Below are 16,682 nucleotides of genomic sequence, written 5' to 3'. Positions count from 1 at the left end.
TTTGCTTTTTAAGGACCGCACCCATGGCCTATGGAGGTTCCCAGGCCAGGGGTTGAATCAGAGCTACAGCTGCCGGCCTACACCACAGCCACAGCTATGTGGGATTTGAGCCATATCTGTGACCTACACCACAGTTCACGGCAGCGCCGGATCCTTAACCCACTGAATGAGGCCAGGGATCAAACCCGCAACCTCATGGTTCCCAGTCAGATTCATTTCCTCTTTGCTATGATGGGATCTCCCAGAAAAGTATATTCTTTTTTTTTTTATTATTACTCAAATGAATTATCACATCTGTAGTTGTATAATGATCATAACAATCCAATTTCACAGTATTTCCATCCCATAACCCAACGGTTTTCCCATGCTTGTAAATGTTCTTAGAAAATATTTTTAATGGCTTTATAATTTTCTAGTAGACAGATGTATTGTGATTAGTTACTCATCTTTTATTGGACTTTATATTTAAAGTGTCATAAATTGTAGATTTATTTATTTATTTATTTTAATTTTTTGCTTTTTAGGGCTGCAGGTGCAGCACATGGAAGTTCCCAGGCTAGGGGTTGAATCCAAGCTTCAGTCGCCAGCCCATGCCACAGCAACGCAGGATCTGAGCCACATCTGTGACCTCCACCACAGTTCACAGCAATACCGGATCCTCAACCCACTGTGCAGGGCCAGGGATTGAATCCACCTCCTCATGGATACTAGTTGGGTTCGTTACTGCTAAGCCACAACAGGAACTCCAAATTTTTTAAAAAATACATTCTAAATCAGATAGTCTCAGCAGTTGGGCAGGTTCTTTTTTTGTCAACGTGCTTATTTCCAGAGATGTTTATAAATATTTCTTCTCTGTATAAGGTCTTTTTTGTCTCCTCAGCCCCAGGTTGTGCCTGGAGTTGGATATTTGATTTAGTTGTCTTTCCACTAGACTCTCAACTTCCAGAGGATCAAGATTTGTCTTCTTTTGTCTTTGAATCTCCATTGCTCAGCACAGGACCAGAAATGTAATAGGTATTCAATAAAAACATTTGTTGGATGCTTATTATGATTCTGGAGAGCAGTGAGACTAGTTTTCACGTTATGGCTTTGGAATTTTTCTCATGGCTTTTCAAGTCTCACCTCACACACTTGACACACATAAGAGAGTGGAAAAGAGTAAAGGAGTCTACATTTAAGCCAGAAGTGTTTTACTTTAATTTTATTTTGGTATATAGAAGCTCACTAGTGGCAAAGATGAGGGCCTCAGATTTAGTTATAGATGAAAGAAAGTACAGTTTACAGCTTTATAAGCTGGTTCATTGTAGCTTTCACATCTCTTCCTTCTTCCACTCTGTTTTACTCCTGTCCAGAATTTAGCCTTAGAATCATAGTGTGAGATAAGTCTTCTACCTCCAGATTCAGCTTTTGTTTTGTAAGGACTCTGAGGGTAAGATAGAAGATAAATTTTTATTTTTAAATGTATAGTTTCCTCCCCTGAATAAGCCCACCAAAAGGATCCAAATTTTCCAGTGGAATTCATAGGCAGTGTGTCTATGTATACATTTTATATCTATGTATATAAAATATATATGTAATTTTCTATATATAAATATACATGTGTGCTTATATGTCTGTGTATGTATTATGTGTAGGGCTATCTGGTTACTTAACTTAGGTAATGGAATAGAAATGTTAAATATGTGATTGTTAAATTCTCTCTAAAACCTGGGTCCTATAGGTTGGTCTTGATTTTTTGATAGAAAGCTGTGTAATTATATGTTATTTGGTAGTTGAATAAAACTCCCACAGTTGCTCTTTGCTGACCTCCTAAGAGCACATAAATAAATATTTAATGGTTCTTTTCTAGTACAGCATGGATGCTTAAAATATTAATTGTGTGGTTATTGGAATTCTTCTATGAGAACAATAACTTACAGCACAGTTCTTTATTTTAGAACATTCTGCTGTACTTTGTCCCTGATAATGTAAAGGTGGGCTGATTTCTAGGGAAGACATTTTAAAAATTGGACATGACTTCGAATCACAAAAAAGTTTACCTGTTTCTGGAGGGCATTCTCAAATAAGTAATTTATATTCTATTTACATGCTTGTAACTTAAGGCATACAGGTTAGGGGACCACCCTTCTTGATTTTTTATGGTAAGAGGCTTCCCTATTCTAATCAAAATGGATGAGTGGCGGGGTTGCTGAGAGGCCAATTTAGAAGGAGGTAACAGTGCAGGTGACACTAGGACGATATTGTGGAGGGGGAGACACCCCGACTGCCATCACAGCTAGTGCCTCTCTAGTGTCACACGTCAAGAGTGTGGGGATTACTTACCACTCTTCTGGTAAAACAGTGGTTTTCAACCTTGGCTGGACATTAGGATTACCTGTGAAATTTTAAAAAATGTGCACACTGGACTAATTAAATCTGATTCTCTAGGGTGGAACCTAGGCATCAGTATTTATTTTTTAGTGTTTCCCCAGAGGTTCCAGTATTCAGCCAAGGTGAGGATACATGCAAAGCTCAAGAAAGCTCAAGAAAGCTGCACAGAAGAATTATTGGCTTTAGCTGGACTTCATCAATTATAATTAACCAATTGAGAATTCCTTGATGAAATTTAAGGTTCATTCGGTAGCAAATGATCATCAAGTGTTGATCTTGTACTAAATTCTTATTAGCTGCTAGGAGTACAAAGATAAATGAGATATGGTTGATAAAGGAACATTAGAGTCTAGTGGAGGAGACAGAAATAGAAACAAATAATATAGGGCATATAGGACATTAAAATAGAAGTGTCTAGGATATTATTGGAAGTACAGTAGAAGGAGCAGTTAACTATGCTGAGGTTTAGGATATGGAATGAAGTGGAAATAAAATGAGAAACGGTCAAGTTTTCACAGAGGAAGTGATAAGACTTGATCAAACAGAAAAGGAGAGAAGAGATTTTCAAAAGAGCTTATAACATGCAAAGATGTGAAGAAATTGAATAAATGTTCAGAGGTTGGTTGGAAAGCAAGATACATTTGAGATATTTGCAGGTTTTACAGCCAAAAAAGTAGATCAGAGTCAGGTGGTAAAGTGCCTTATAAGCCCTATTCAGGAATGTGGGTGCTATCTTGCATGCTGTGTTGCCACAGGGTCAAATGTAAACAGAGACTAAAGTTCATCTGAACAATGAAGCTGCTCAGGTATGAAGTTAATATTGTTGAAGGCTCTAGTGATCTGGATAAGCATGGACCTTGTTTACAGGCATTTAAAAGTAAGAAATGCTTTTTAAAGTTTAAATTTAAACAAAAGTAAAATGGAATACAGTTTAGTTCAAATAATTCTGTTAAATTCAACCTTCAATTGTCAGTTTGTAGGACACTTGGTAGAAGAGCCCAGTAAGGATAATACGGAAAATCGGTAAGATTTTTGTAGCATTTCTAAAGAAGTGTCATAGAAATATAATTGAGTTGATTGAGGTTGGGTTGGGGATATGGGCATGAGAACATAGTGAAAAGGTTAAGTGTAGTAATCTAGGCAAAGTGTTCCAGCAAGCCACCAATGCTTTCAAACAAGATTGGCCACTCAGTCTCTCTGCTGTTAAACTGCCATCATTGCTTGTAAAACCTCTGCCCAGCTCCATCTTGTTGCCATACTGCTCCCCATCTTCACTGTCATTTGTTCTGTTTGTTTTTTATTCTACTTCTCTGTGTGTTGAACAAGGCTTTGTTTGTTTCTCCACTGGTACAGATTCTTAGATTAACACTCTGATGTTTCATAGAAGATTTCTTCTATTTCACCTGTAATTTAGCACTTTTGCATTTGGCTACTGTTCCCAACATCTCACACTGGAAAGATTCTCCAAAGCGTTCTACTGGTTTTTGTTTACAGTTAATTATCTTTGAAGCCTGATGCTCTTTGGGACGTAAGTTTAGTCTTTCATGGAAAACCACCATTTTTCTCTTCCTACTATGCTGGTTACTGTCACCATCAGCAACACCATCAGCTACATTTGTTTAGAAGGTTCCTCGGTCGAATAATTTCATTATTGGAATCTTACTCTTGTTTTTTGTGTAGCTTTTCTTTAGGTTCCACCACCTGAAATGAACAAGCATTAACATTGCACCATATTGCTTCTTGCATCCTACTCCATCTTATATTTAGCTGGGTTATATGCCCTGTAAACTCTTAGTCTTTATATGCCTAAAACCATTTCTTAAAGAGTAGTTTAGCCAGTATAAAACTCCAGGGTGGCAGCTATTTTCCCTTTGCACTTAAAGATCTTTAGCTTCACTGTCTTTTGGGCACTGTTGTTGCTAAGGAGAAGTTGCTGTCAGCATAATTGTTCCTTTGCTAGTAACCTGTCTTTCTTTTATAATTTTTCTCTTTATTCTCACTGTTCTGTAGTTTGATTGCAAGGTATGTATATATAGATTAATTTTTGTTTATCCTGTTTATTTGTAAATGTATATTTTCTATTTAAGAACTCCTGTCTTCAAGTCTGGAACGTTCTTAGCCTTATTTATTGCTTTAATATTGCTTCTGCCATTCCACTGGAATTTGTTAGGTGTACATACTTCTCAATATCCCTTCTTTAAAAATATTTTTTTATTACTTTATTTCTCTGTACTACATTAGGTCAGTTCCTCAGTTACATTTTTCATAGATGATTCTCTTTTTGGACAGATTTCTAGATGAATCACTGGGTAAGGAATTTATAGCTGGTGACCTTTCGCATGTATATTTGTAAGTCAGAAGGTAGGAAGGAGCACTGGTCATCTACTGATAGTGGAAAATTCCAAGGTAAAATGAAAGAGACATAGAAGGTGTCACCAAGATGGGTGTATCATTCGTTTCTGGGTTAAAAAGTTCTAATCTAAAAATTTTAAGAATAAAAATCTAAGTAATATAACTGATAACCATAGTCTTGATGTTTTCCCTAAGCACTAAAGAGAACTTAGTTGTATTAGCTGAAAATGTTGAGTTTGTTTTGTTTTTAACTATACGGTCAGAAGATAAAGAAAAGAAAAGGGGTCTGAGAGTTAGAAGACCTGTGTTTCAGTCTTGGTTCTGCCACAGCTTTTGATGAGTTGTTTAACATTGTCAGAATGTACCTAGCCTATTTTTTTGGTACTGTATAGTTTTTATGAAGCTACTTGAGATGATGATTATAAAAATGTTTTGAAAACTATGATCACTGTTCATAAGATAGAAATGCAAAAGTAGTGTAAATCATAGATTTAAATTATTTTGGAAGTACCATTTTTATGTTTATTTTCTTTAAATTAAAACAGATAATGTGTTAGTCGTATTTTTAGAAAAGATGTATGTGTGCTTTTCTTTTAAAAATAGTCACCATTCTAATTATTTTAACTTGGTTTGTCCCAGTGAATTAACTTGGTAATGTATTTTTAGAAAAACATGTGATGAAATAATAGTCATTTAAATTAGATCACGTCTGTATTGAACATCTAATATATTTGAAGAATTTACAGAACTTTGTTGTAATAGCTCTATGTAATCTAAAGCAACTGACATTTTTGTTCTTTTAAAGGCACTAGAACTAAATTTTATTAATTTGAATGAAGGTAAATTATACTAAATCTTTTTCTTGTTTGGCAGGCAACCAGATAAACTGGTGGTAGTTTGGACAAGAAGAAGCCGAAGGAAGTCTTCCAAGGTTTGTCTGTTTTCTAAATTTCTTACTGAAATGTTGAATTTAACTTTTGGTCAAATTCTTAAGCTTTTCTGGTCCCAGTATAGAATATTTTAAATTAACTGTTATTTTGTGTCATTTCTTATTATCTACTCTACTAAAATAATTGATCAAGGAATTTTATGTAGTCTTGTTACTGCAGTTTCCTAAAGTGGGGAGCCACATACCTGAGCTTTGATCTTGGATTCGATAGCCTTGAATAACACAGTAATTATTTAACTTCCCTGTGCTGGGTTATCGGTAATTAATGATTAAAAAATATCACTTACAGAATTATACCTAGCATTGCTTTATTTAGATTCCAGACAATGAAGCTAAGGCACACTTAAGGAATGATGAGCTGTCTGAGTCCATTGCTGGGTTGCAGAAGAGAGGTAGTTGGATTTTTCAAAGGTTCATGGCTTTTGGGGGAGTAGAACAGAATTTTTAAATATACAATAACAATTCTAGATATTTAAAAAATTCCAATCTATAGACAGGTAAATATTTTTATTAGCACACAATAACTACAAGCATGTTTACTAAAGGCTTATTTTTCTGTAAGTAGACTTAGAACAATTCCTATAACTAAAATTTTTAAGAGTTTAAAATTTTTTAAGGGCTTCAAATTTTGTTTTTATTGAAATCAAATTTACTTTTCATGTAAGTTACAGATCTTAATTATACAATTTTATGAGTTTTGATCTATATCTACTTGTGTATTATCACTCCTGTCAAGATACAGACTACTTCCATCGTCTTTCCATTGTGTCCTGTTCCAGTCAATTCCCAACCATGACAGGCAACTACTACTCTGATTTTTCTATCTCCTTAGACTATTTTTGCCTATTCTCAAATCTCGTAAATGCAATCATATAGTAGTACTGTTTTATATCTGATTTATTTTGCATAGCATAATGTTTTCAAGATTTATTCAGGCTTTGTGAATATTTGTGGTTAATATTTTCATTGCCAAGTACTATTCCATTATGTGACTATACTACAATTTAGTTGTACATCTGTTGATGAAGATTTGGGGTTTCCAGTGAATATCCTGAATATTCACTCTTGTGAGTAAATCTGTTACAGGAATATATGAATGGACTCATTGGGTACTAGGGTAGGTACGTATTTAACTTTGAATATATTCCTACCAGCACTATAGGAAAAGTCCAGTTACTTTACTGCATGAATAGCATCTTCTTCAAAGTGTACATTTATAGTTTGGGGGCATTATATTTTGGACCTATTATATTTTCTTATTTATATGTGAGAAGGGGTTCTGAAAATAGAGTTTTCTGTCAGTTTTGCTTAGTGTGTCCTTAGGCTTTTGTGAAAAGGAACAGTATTAGGCCACCTACTAAGTATGATAGGTGAATTTGACTATAACTATAAACATTAGAAATAGACCCTAAATGTTATTAGCTATCAACAGAAAGTGATTCCCCTCTTTTAATATTAGATACTAATTGTTTTCTTAAAAAATTATGAAACAAAATACTTTAAAGATCAATTCAGAATATTTGTTTGAAGTTAAATATACTTTTTAATTTAATTATGTCTTTGAAAGTCAGTCAAATAACTTTTCTTTTAGGTCTAGACTCTTTTTCATTTTGTACCAAATATTGATTGAATCCAGATGATGAAATGCAAACATTTGAGGCTACAATTGATTTTTCTCATAATGCAGTATTTTCTAGAAGAAATTATTTCTTGTGGAACTCATTTTCCATTTGTGATACTCTTAATATTTCAAGTCCTTTTTGGATATTTTATTTTATAATGACTTTTATTTTTTCCATTATAGCTGGTTTACAGTTTTCTGTCAGCTTTCTGCTGTACAGCAAGGTGACCCAGTTACACATACATGTATACATTCTTTTTTCTCACATTATCATGCTCCATCATAAGTGACTAAATATAGTTCCCAGTGCTATATAGCAGGATCTCATTGCTTATCCACTCCAAAGGCAATAGTTTGCATCTTTTTAAAAAAAATTTTATAACGATTTTTATTTTTTCCATCTTTCTGGATATTTTAGAACCATTGTGGAGTTCCCGTTATGGCCCAGTGGTAACGAACCCGACTAATATCCTTAAGGAGGCAGGTTCAACGCCTGGCTTTGCTCAGTGGGTTAGCAATTTGGCATTGCAGTGAGCTGTGGTATAGGTCACAGACGCGGCTCAGATCTGGAGTTGCTGTGGCAGTGGTGTAGACTGGCACCTGCAGCTCCAATTCATCCCTTAGCTGAGAGCTTCCATATGCTGCAGGCGTGAGGCCCTAAAAAGACAAAAAAAAAGAAAAATTGTGTTTTCTCTTGAAATGTTATAAATGTACTTCTTTTTAAAACTTTATGAGGCGTTCCCATCGTGGCTCAGCAGTTAACGAACCTGACTAGTATCCATGAGGATGCTGGTTCGATCCCTGGAATCGCTCAGTGGGTTAAGGATCCGGTGTTGCCATAAGCTGTGGTGTAGGTCACAGATACAGCTCAGATCCCACGTTGCTGTGGCTGTGGCTGGCAGCTGCAGCTCTGATTCAACCCCTAGCCTGGGAACCTCCATATGCCATGGGTGTGGCCCTAAAAAGACAAAAAATTTATGAGGACCCACAATATGTTTAATTTATTATAGTGTATACTATATACCTAATATGTTCATGTGTATGTGAAATACTGTTCTATAAATTGTCTTACAGCTAAGCAAGGACATAAAAATCAGTTTCAGAAGTTATGAAAAAAGATTATTATATTATTGTAAGCATTAAACAAATAACTTCTTTTTAATCTTGAGAAGCTTGAGATCCATATTTTGGAATTCTTTTTTTTTAAAAAAACCTTGCTATTGTTTTTATGTTTTTGTTTATTTGTTTGTTTGTTTTGGGCTGTACCAGCATATGGAAGTTCCCAGTCCAGGGATTGAATCTCAGCTGCGGCTGCAACCTATGTCATGGCAGCAGCGACACTGGATCCTTAACCTATTGTGTCACAGTGGGAACTTCCCCAGCTATTATTTTTAAAAATTAGCTGTTGGTTATAGTAAATCCAAAGACTAGAATCATTGTTTTCTCCTGAAAGACTCTTCTGTTTTCTGACATTATTCCTTTAACATGTACATGATTGGCTGCTAAGTCCCATTGAAATCACTTAGGGGGAAAATAGATCTCTGCAACCATTGGCCAGAAAATAGTTTTTGTTTTTGTTTTTTGTCTCTTTGCCTCTTCTAGGGCCGCTCCAGCGACATATGGAGGTTCTCAGGCTAGGGGTCTAATCAGAGCTGTAGCCGCCGGCTTACACCAGAGCCACCGCAATGCAGGATCCGAGCCACATCTGCGACCCACACCACAGCTCATGGCAATGCCAGATCCTTAACCCAGTGAGCAAGGCCAGCGATCAAACCCGCAACCTCATGGTTCCTAGTTGGATACGTTAACCACTGCGCCACCATGGGAACTCTGAAAATAGTCTAGTTTTTACTTTTCACAATGTTTCTGGAAAGAATTTGAACATAAGTAAATTCCAAACATGGATTGACATATAGAAAGTATTCCATAAGTGTTAGTTTTTATTATCACCTTCATGGCATATCCTTAGACATACCATTTTCCATCAACTTTGGCTGGAAATGCCTCCACAAAGGAAGGACTAGAGTGTTGACCCCCACATTTTGCAGTGTACCTTAGGGAACTTTGATAATCAAGATTTATAAGGGGAAAGAAATCTATAAAATGATAAGCACTAGACAAGTTAAGTGGAAATTCTGCTCCCTAAATAAACATTACACTTTGTGAGTTTAGTGGAAAATGAACTTAAATGCAGACTGTACAATTGGTTCCTTCTTTTTTATTTTATGATTGTTATTTTTTCCATTATAGTGGATTTACTGTGTTTCAATTCCTACTGTATAGCAGAGTGCCCCAGGCACACGTATACATACATACATATATATATATGTATATATTATTTTTCTCACATTATCCTCCACCATGCTCCATCACAGTGACTAGATATAGTTCCCAGTGCTATACAGCAGGATCTCATTGCTTATCCATTCCAAATGCAATAGTTTGCATCTATTAGCCTCAGATTCCCAGTCCATCCCCTCCCTCTCCCTCCCGCTTGGCAACCACAAGTCTGTTTTCCAAGTCCATGAGTTTCTTTTCTGTGGAAAAGGTTCATTTGTGCCTTATATTAGAGTCCAGATATAAGTGATAGCATATGGTATTTATCTTTCTCTTTCTGATTACCTCACTTAGCATTAGAGTCTGTAGTCCATCCATGTTGCTGCAAATGGCATTATTTTGTTCTTTTTATGGCTGAGTAGTATTCCATTGTGTATATATACTGCATCTTCTTAATTCATTCATCTGTTGATAGACATTTAGGTTGTTTCCATGTCTTGGCTATTGTGAGTAGTGCTGCAGTGAACATACGGGTGCATGAATCTTTTTCAAGGAAAGTTTTATCCAGATATGTGCCCAAGAGTGGGGTTGCTGGGTCATATGGTAGTTCTCTATTTAGTTTTCTGTGGTACCTCCATACTGTTTTCCATAGTGGTACCAATTTACAGTCCCACTAACAATAAAGGAGAGTTCCCTTTTCTCTACATCCTTTCTAGCATTTGTTATTTGTTGACTTGTTAATGATGTCCATTCTGACAGGTGTGAGGTGGCTCCTCATAGTAGTTTTGATGTGCATTTCTCTAATAATTTCTCTAATAATTGAGCATTTCTTCATGTGCTTGTTGGCCATCTGTATATCTTCTTTGGCAAAATATTCAAAGACCTGTCTATTCGAGTCTCTTGCCCATTTTTCAATCAGGTTGTTGGTTTTTTTGCTGTTATGTTGTGTGAGTTGTTTGTATATTTTAGAGATTAAGCCCTTGTCAGTTGCATCATTTGAAATTATTTTCTCCCATTCCATAGGCTGTCTTTTTTTTTTTTTTTTTTATGGTTTCTTTTGCTCTGCAAAAGTCTATCAGTTTGATTAGGTCTTGTTGGTTAATTTTTGCTTTTATTTCTGTTGCCCTGGGAGACTGAGCTAAGAAAACATTTGTACAGTTGATGTTAGAGATTGTTTTGCCTATATTCTCTTCTAAGAGTTTTATGATGTCTTGTCTTACACTTAAGTCTTTAAGCCATTTTGAGTTTATTTTTGTGCACAGTGTGAGGGTGTGTTTGTTCCAGCTTCATTGATTAACATGAACCTGTCCAGTTTTCCCAGCACCACTTGCTGAAAAGACTGTCTTTTCCCCTGTTTTATATTCTTGCCTCCTTTGTCAAAGATTAATTGACCATAGGCGTCTGGGTTTTCTATTCTGTTCCATTGGCCTGTATGTCTGTTTTGGTACCAGTACCACGCTGTCTTGATGACTGTGGCTTTATAATATTGCCTGAAGTCTGGGAGAGTTGTGCCTCCTGCTTGTTTTTTGTTCCTCAGGATTGCTTTGGCAATCCTGGGTCTTTTGTGGTTCCATATACATTTTTGGATTGTTTTTGTAGTTCTGTGAAAAATGTCATGGGTAATTTGATGGGGATTGCATTGAATCTGAAGATTACTTTGGGCAGTGTGGCCATTTTTATGATATTAATTCTTCCAACCCAGGAGCATGGAATATTTTTCTGTTTCTTTGAATCCTCTTTAATTTCCTTGATTAATGTTTTATAGTTCTCAGCATACAAGTCTTTTACCTCCTGGGGCAGGTTTATTCCTAGGCATTTAATTTTTTTGGGGTGTGATTTTAAAAGGTATTGTATTTTTATATTCCTTTTCTAGTATTTCATTTTTAGTATACAGAAATGTGACTGATTTCTGAATGTTAATCTTGTATCCTGCTACTTTGCTGAATTCGTTGATCATTTTAAGAAGTTTTTGTGTGTAGTTCTTAGGGTTTTCTATATATAGTATTATGTCATCTGCACAGAGTGACAATTTTATCTTTTCTCTCCCAGTTTGGATACCTTTTATTTCTTTTGTTTGTCGACTGCTATGGCTAGACTTCATTACTATGTTGAATAAAAGTGGTGGGCATGGGCATCTTTGTTTTGTTCCAGAGTTTAGTGGGAAGGCTTTCAGCTTTTCTCCATTGAGTATTGTATTTGCTATGGGTTTGTCATAAATGGCTTTTATTATGTTAAGGTATGTTCCCTCTATACCTACTTTGGTAAGAGTTTTTATCATGAATGGATGCTGGTCTTTGTCAAATACTTTTTCTGCATCTGTTGAGATGATCATGTGGTTTTTGACTTTTCTTTTGTTAATGTGGTGTATGGTATTAATTGATTTGCATATGTGAACCATCCTTGTGATCCTGGGATGAATCTCACTTGATTGTGGTGTATGATCTTTTTTACATGTTGTTAGATTCAGTTGGCTAAAATTTTGTTGAGAATTTTTTGAGTCTATATTCATCAAAGATATTGGCGTATAGTTTTCTTTTTTGGTAGTATCTTTGTCTAGTTTTGGTATTATGGTGATGGTAGCTTCATAGAATATCTTTGGGTGTGTTCCTTCTTCAACCTTTTGGAAAAGTTTAAGAAGGATAGTAAAAGTTCTTCTTTGTATGTTTGGCAGAATTCGCCTGTGAGACCATCTGGTCCTGGACTTTTGTTTGTAGGGGGTGTTTTTATTATATATTCAATTTCATTTCTAGTGATCGGTCTGTTCAGTTGATCTGTTTCTTCTTGCTTCAGTTTTGGCAGACCAAAATTGTCCATTTCTTCGAGGTTGTCAAATTTGTTGGCATGTAATTGTTCATAGTATTCTCTTATGGTTTTTTGTATTTCTGTAGTATCCGTTGAGATTTCTCCTTTTACATTTATTATTTTGTTTATTTGGGGGTTTTTTCCCTCTCCTTTTCTTGGTGAATCTGCCCAAAGGTTTGTCAATTTTGTTTACCCTTTCAAAGAACCAGCTCTTGGTTTTATTGATTTTTTTTTCTATTATTTTTTGAATCTATTTTATTTATTTCCTCTCTGATCTTTATGATTTCCTTCCTTCTGCTGACTCTAGGTTTTGTTTGTTCTTCTTTTTCTGGTACATTTAGATGGTGTGTTAAGTTGTTGATTTGAGGTTTTTCTTTTTTGAGGAAGTTCTGTGTCGCTATGAACTTGCCTCTAAGTGCTGCTTTTGTGGCATCCCATAGATTTTGAATGGTTGTCTTCATTATCATTTGTCTCAAGGTATTTTTTAATTTCCTTTTTAATTTCCTCATTGACCCATTGGTTTTTTAGTAGCATGTTGTTTAGTCTCTGCCTAGTCAGTTTCTTTTCCCATGGTTGATTTCTAGTTTTGTTCCACTGTGGTAAGAGAATATACTTGAAATAATTTCTATACTCTTAAATTTGTTGAGGTTAGTTTTGTACCCCAGTATGTGGTCAGTGCTTGAGAATGTTCCATGTACACTTGAAAAGAATGTATATTCTGATTTTTTTGGATGTACTGTCCTGAAAATGTCAATTAAGTCTAACTTTTCTATTGTGTCATTTAGATCTCTGTTGCCTTATTGATTTTCTGTCCAGAGGATCTGTCCATTGATGTGAGTGGGGTGTTAAAGTCTTCTACTGTTACTGTATTCCCATCAGTTTCTCCTTTTGTGTCTGTTAGTTTTTTTTTTTTTTTTTTTTTTTTTTTTTTTAAGGGCCATGCTCACAGTATATGGAGGTTCCTAGGTAGGAGTCCATTCAGAACTGTATCTGCCAGCCTACACCACAGCTCACAGCAATGCCGGATCCTTAACCCACTGAGCGAGGCCAGGGGTCAAACCTGCATCCTCACGGATATTAGTTGGGTTCATTAACCACTGAGCCATGATGGAACTCCAGTGTTTGTTGTATGTATCTGAGTGCTCCTATACTAGAGACATATATATTGATGACTGTAATATCCTCTTCTTGAGTGGATCCTTTTATCATTAAATAGTGTCCTTCTTTGTTTTTCTTTATGGCTTTCATTTTAAAGTCTATTTTGTCTGATAGGAGTATTGTAACTCCTGCTTTCCTGTCTTGTCTATTGACATGAAATATCATTTCCCATCCCCTCACTTTCAATTTCTATGTGTCCTTTGCCCCAGGGTGAGTCTCTCATAGACAGCATATTGTAGGCTCTTGCTTTTTTATCCAGTCTGCTACTCTGTGTCTTCTGATTGAAGCACTCAGTCCATTGACATTTAAGGTAATTATTGATAAACATGTGTTTTCTATTTTAAACCTTGTTTTCCAGTTGATTCTATATTTCTCCTTTGTTCTTTTCTTTCTTTAGTTGGATGATTTTCTTTTATTTTACTCTTGTGTCCTTTTCTTTTTAGTTTTTGTGAATGTAATGTTTGGTTTTGATTTGTGGTTGCCCTGTTTTTCAAGTATGTTAACCCATTCCAATATCTGCTTGCTTTAGCCTGATAGTCATATAGGCTGAAATACAGTGTTTTAAAAAAGAGTCTAGATTTCCTTACTTTCCTACCCCCCTTTCTATGATTTTGAAGTCTTTTTTTTTAACATCTTCTTGTTTGTCCTTTTGCTGTTCCTTGTATTTATTGTCACTCTCACAATTTTTTTTTTCTTTTTCCTTTTCAATCTGTATACTGGCTTATTTAAGTGATTGCTTTCCAATTGTGATTTCCTCCATCCTATTTCTTCATACTTCTTTTTTATTTAGATAAGCTCTTTCAGTATTTCTTTTAGAACAGGTTTAGTATTGCTGTACTCTTTTTTTTGTTTGTTTGTCTGTTGGCAAAATTCTTAATTTCTCCTTGTATTTTAAATGGTATTCTTCCTGGGTAGAGTATTCTAGGCTGCAAATTTTCCCTTTTAGAACTTTGAATATATCTTGCCCCACCCTCTTCTGGCCTGTAGTGTTTCTGTAGAGAAATCAGCTGATAGTCTTATGGGTGTTCCCTTATAATTAATGCTTTGTGTTTCTCTTGCTGCCTTTAGAATCCTTTCTTTAACTTTTCATATTTTTATTATAATATGTCTTGGTGTGGGCCTATTTGGGTTCATCTTGTTTGGGGCCCTCTGTGCTTCCTGTATCTTGATATCTGTTTTCTTTAGATTTGGAACGTTTTTAGCCATAATTTATTCCAATATATTTTCAATCCTCTTTTCTTTTTCTTCTCCTTCTGGAGTCCCTATTATGTGTAGATTGGCCCACTCTATATTATCCTATAAATCTCTTATATTGCTTTCATGTTTTTTCCTTTGGTTTTCCGTCTGCTGTCCTGAGTGGTTGAGTTCCCCATTCTATCTTCTAAGTCACTAATTCATTCCTCTGCATTATTCATTCTGTTCTTTAGTTCCTTTAACTCAGTTTGCACTAACTTGACAATGAATTTTCTAATTTTTCTTGCTTCCTCCTTATATTTTCTAGTTCCTTTAGAGCCACAGCAATGTGGGATCCGAGCTGCGTCTGCAACCTACACCACAGCTCATGGCAATGCCGGATCCTTAACCCACTGAACAAGGCCAGAGATCGAACTCACAACCCCATTGTTCCTAGTCGGATTCATTAACCACTGTGCCATGACGTGAACTCCTATATCTACTCTTAATTCCTTCATAGTCACCCTTAATTCCTTCAGTATTTTTACTGTCTCCCTTTTGAACTCAGTGTCTATTAGACTGCGGAGGTCTCTTTCACTGTTTGCTGCTTCAGGTGAATTCTCCTGTTCTTTTAACTGGAAATGGTTCCTGAGCTTCTTCATTTCGCTTATACTTTTTTTTTTTTTTTTTTTTTTTTTTTCTGTGAGTTTAGGGAAACCAACTACTGTAGTCTTGGAGGGCTGTTTCTTTGTAAACACGCCCATTTGTGTTTTGTGGGGTTTACTGTATATTTTTGGCTGGGAGTTTGGATATTTGCTACCTCTTTCTTCAGTATGAGCAGGCTGTTATCCTCTTGATAGGTGCTGAGTGTGTTTCCCAGGGAGAAGGAGATAGTAGTAGGGCAAGGAGGCAGTAGTTAGGGCTAGTAGTCAGTGCCTGGTTGCTGGGCTCTTGACAGTAGCACAGACCTGCAGGAAGGTGGTGTAGGATACTCCTAGTTGCAGGGCCCTGGGAAGTAGTAATGAGCCTCAGGCAGACTTAGGCCGTGTCCAGAATATTTGGCAGTGGCATGGCAGAGAGTAACAACAGCTGGTGTTTGGTTAAAGTGCTCTCCTCTGTGGTGCTCTCTGAGGTGATTGGGGCTGTAAGTGGTACCTGTTCATGGACCCTTATTGGTGGTGGGCCATGCCCACCTCTGGAGTCAGAGTAACTGTGGTGGTTTCCCCCTGCCACCTGTGTACCACACAAGAAGCACCCTGTCCCTCTTAGCCCACACAGGAGCTGCTGCACAGGCTGCTCCTAGTTGCAGGGTCCTGGCAAGTGAGAGTGATCAAGCATGTGTGGGTGTTGCACAGAGTGTTTGGCACTGGCAGCAGTGGGGCAGGTCTGTTCCCAGGGGAGTGAGAGCATCAACGGGTGGTGCTCAGTTGCAGTGCCCTGTTTTTGCCGACCTCTGAGTTAACTGAGGCCACAGGTGGAGCCTATTCACAGACCCCTAGTGGTGATGGGCCACATCCCCTTCCCCTTCTGGTTTTTGAGATGACTGCTCTGGTTTGTTCCCATCACCTGCAGATCATGCAAGAGGTGCCATGTCATGCTTAGCCCCTTGCTGTCTTCAACACACACAAGAGGTGCCTGGCCACCCATAGCCCACACAAAAGGTATCTAGTCTCCTGAAGCCTGAGCAAGTGGCCTCTCACCACCAGTAGCCTGCACCAGAGGTGCCCCACCATCTGAGAGCCTATGTGTGCTCAGGGAAAGAGATTCCTATGGCAGTCTGCCCCTCCTCTTCTTGCCCTCCCCAACAACAGTGCCTTGTTTCTCCTATGGGCCCAGACCTCTTCCCAGGTTCTTTCGGCTGTAGCGTTCTGCTCCCCAGCCCATGGCACACTTCTCCTTAGCCCCTCAGCCCATCTGTCTCCACACAGCCAATCCTAGTGCTCTCCCCAGAACTGACCTCTGGAGCCTGAGTCTCAGTGC

At 36.9% G+C, this 16,682-nt stretch overlaps 1 protein-coding gene across 9 annotated transcripts in view; it reads left to right on the top strand.

Moving 5' to 3' along the window:
- The window catches only part of EHBP1 (EH domain binding protein 1), a 354,576-nt gene that overhangs the window by 58,072 nt on the left and 279,822 nt on the right, over positions 1-16,682 (top strand). For all 9 annotated transcript variants that reach the window (XM_021087469.1, XM_021087472.1, XM_021087470.1 and 6 more), the window contains exon 3: positions 5,596-5,653. In XM_021087469.1, coding sequence (XP_020943128.1) covers positions 5,596-5,653 — 58 coding nt within the window. The remainder of the gene's footprint in view (positions 1-5,595; positions 5,654-16,682) is intronic.

This window comes from Sus scrofa, chromosome 3 (assembly GCF_000003025.6).
Source record: "Sus scrofa isolate TJ Tabasco breed Duroc chromosome 3, Sscrofa11.1, whole genome shotgun sequence".
In the NCBI taxonomy this organism is placed as follows: Eukaryota; Metazoa; Chordata; class Mammalia; order Artiodactyla; family Suidae; genus Sus; species Sus scrofa.
Note: the sequence above shows the minus strand (reverse complement) of the source record. Positions and strands in the feature narration are given on the sequence as shown.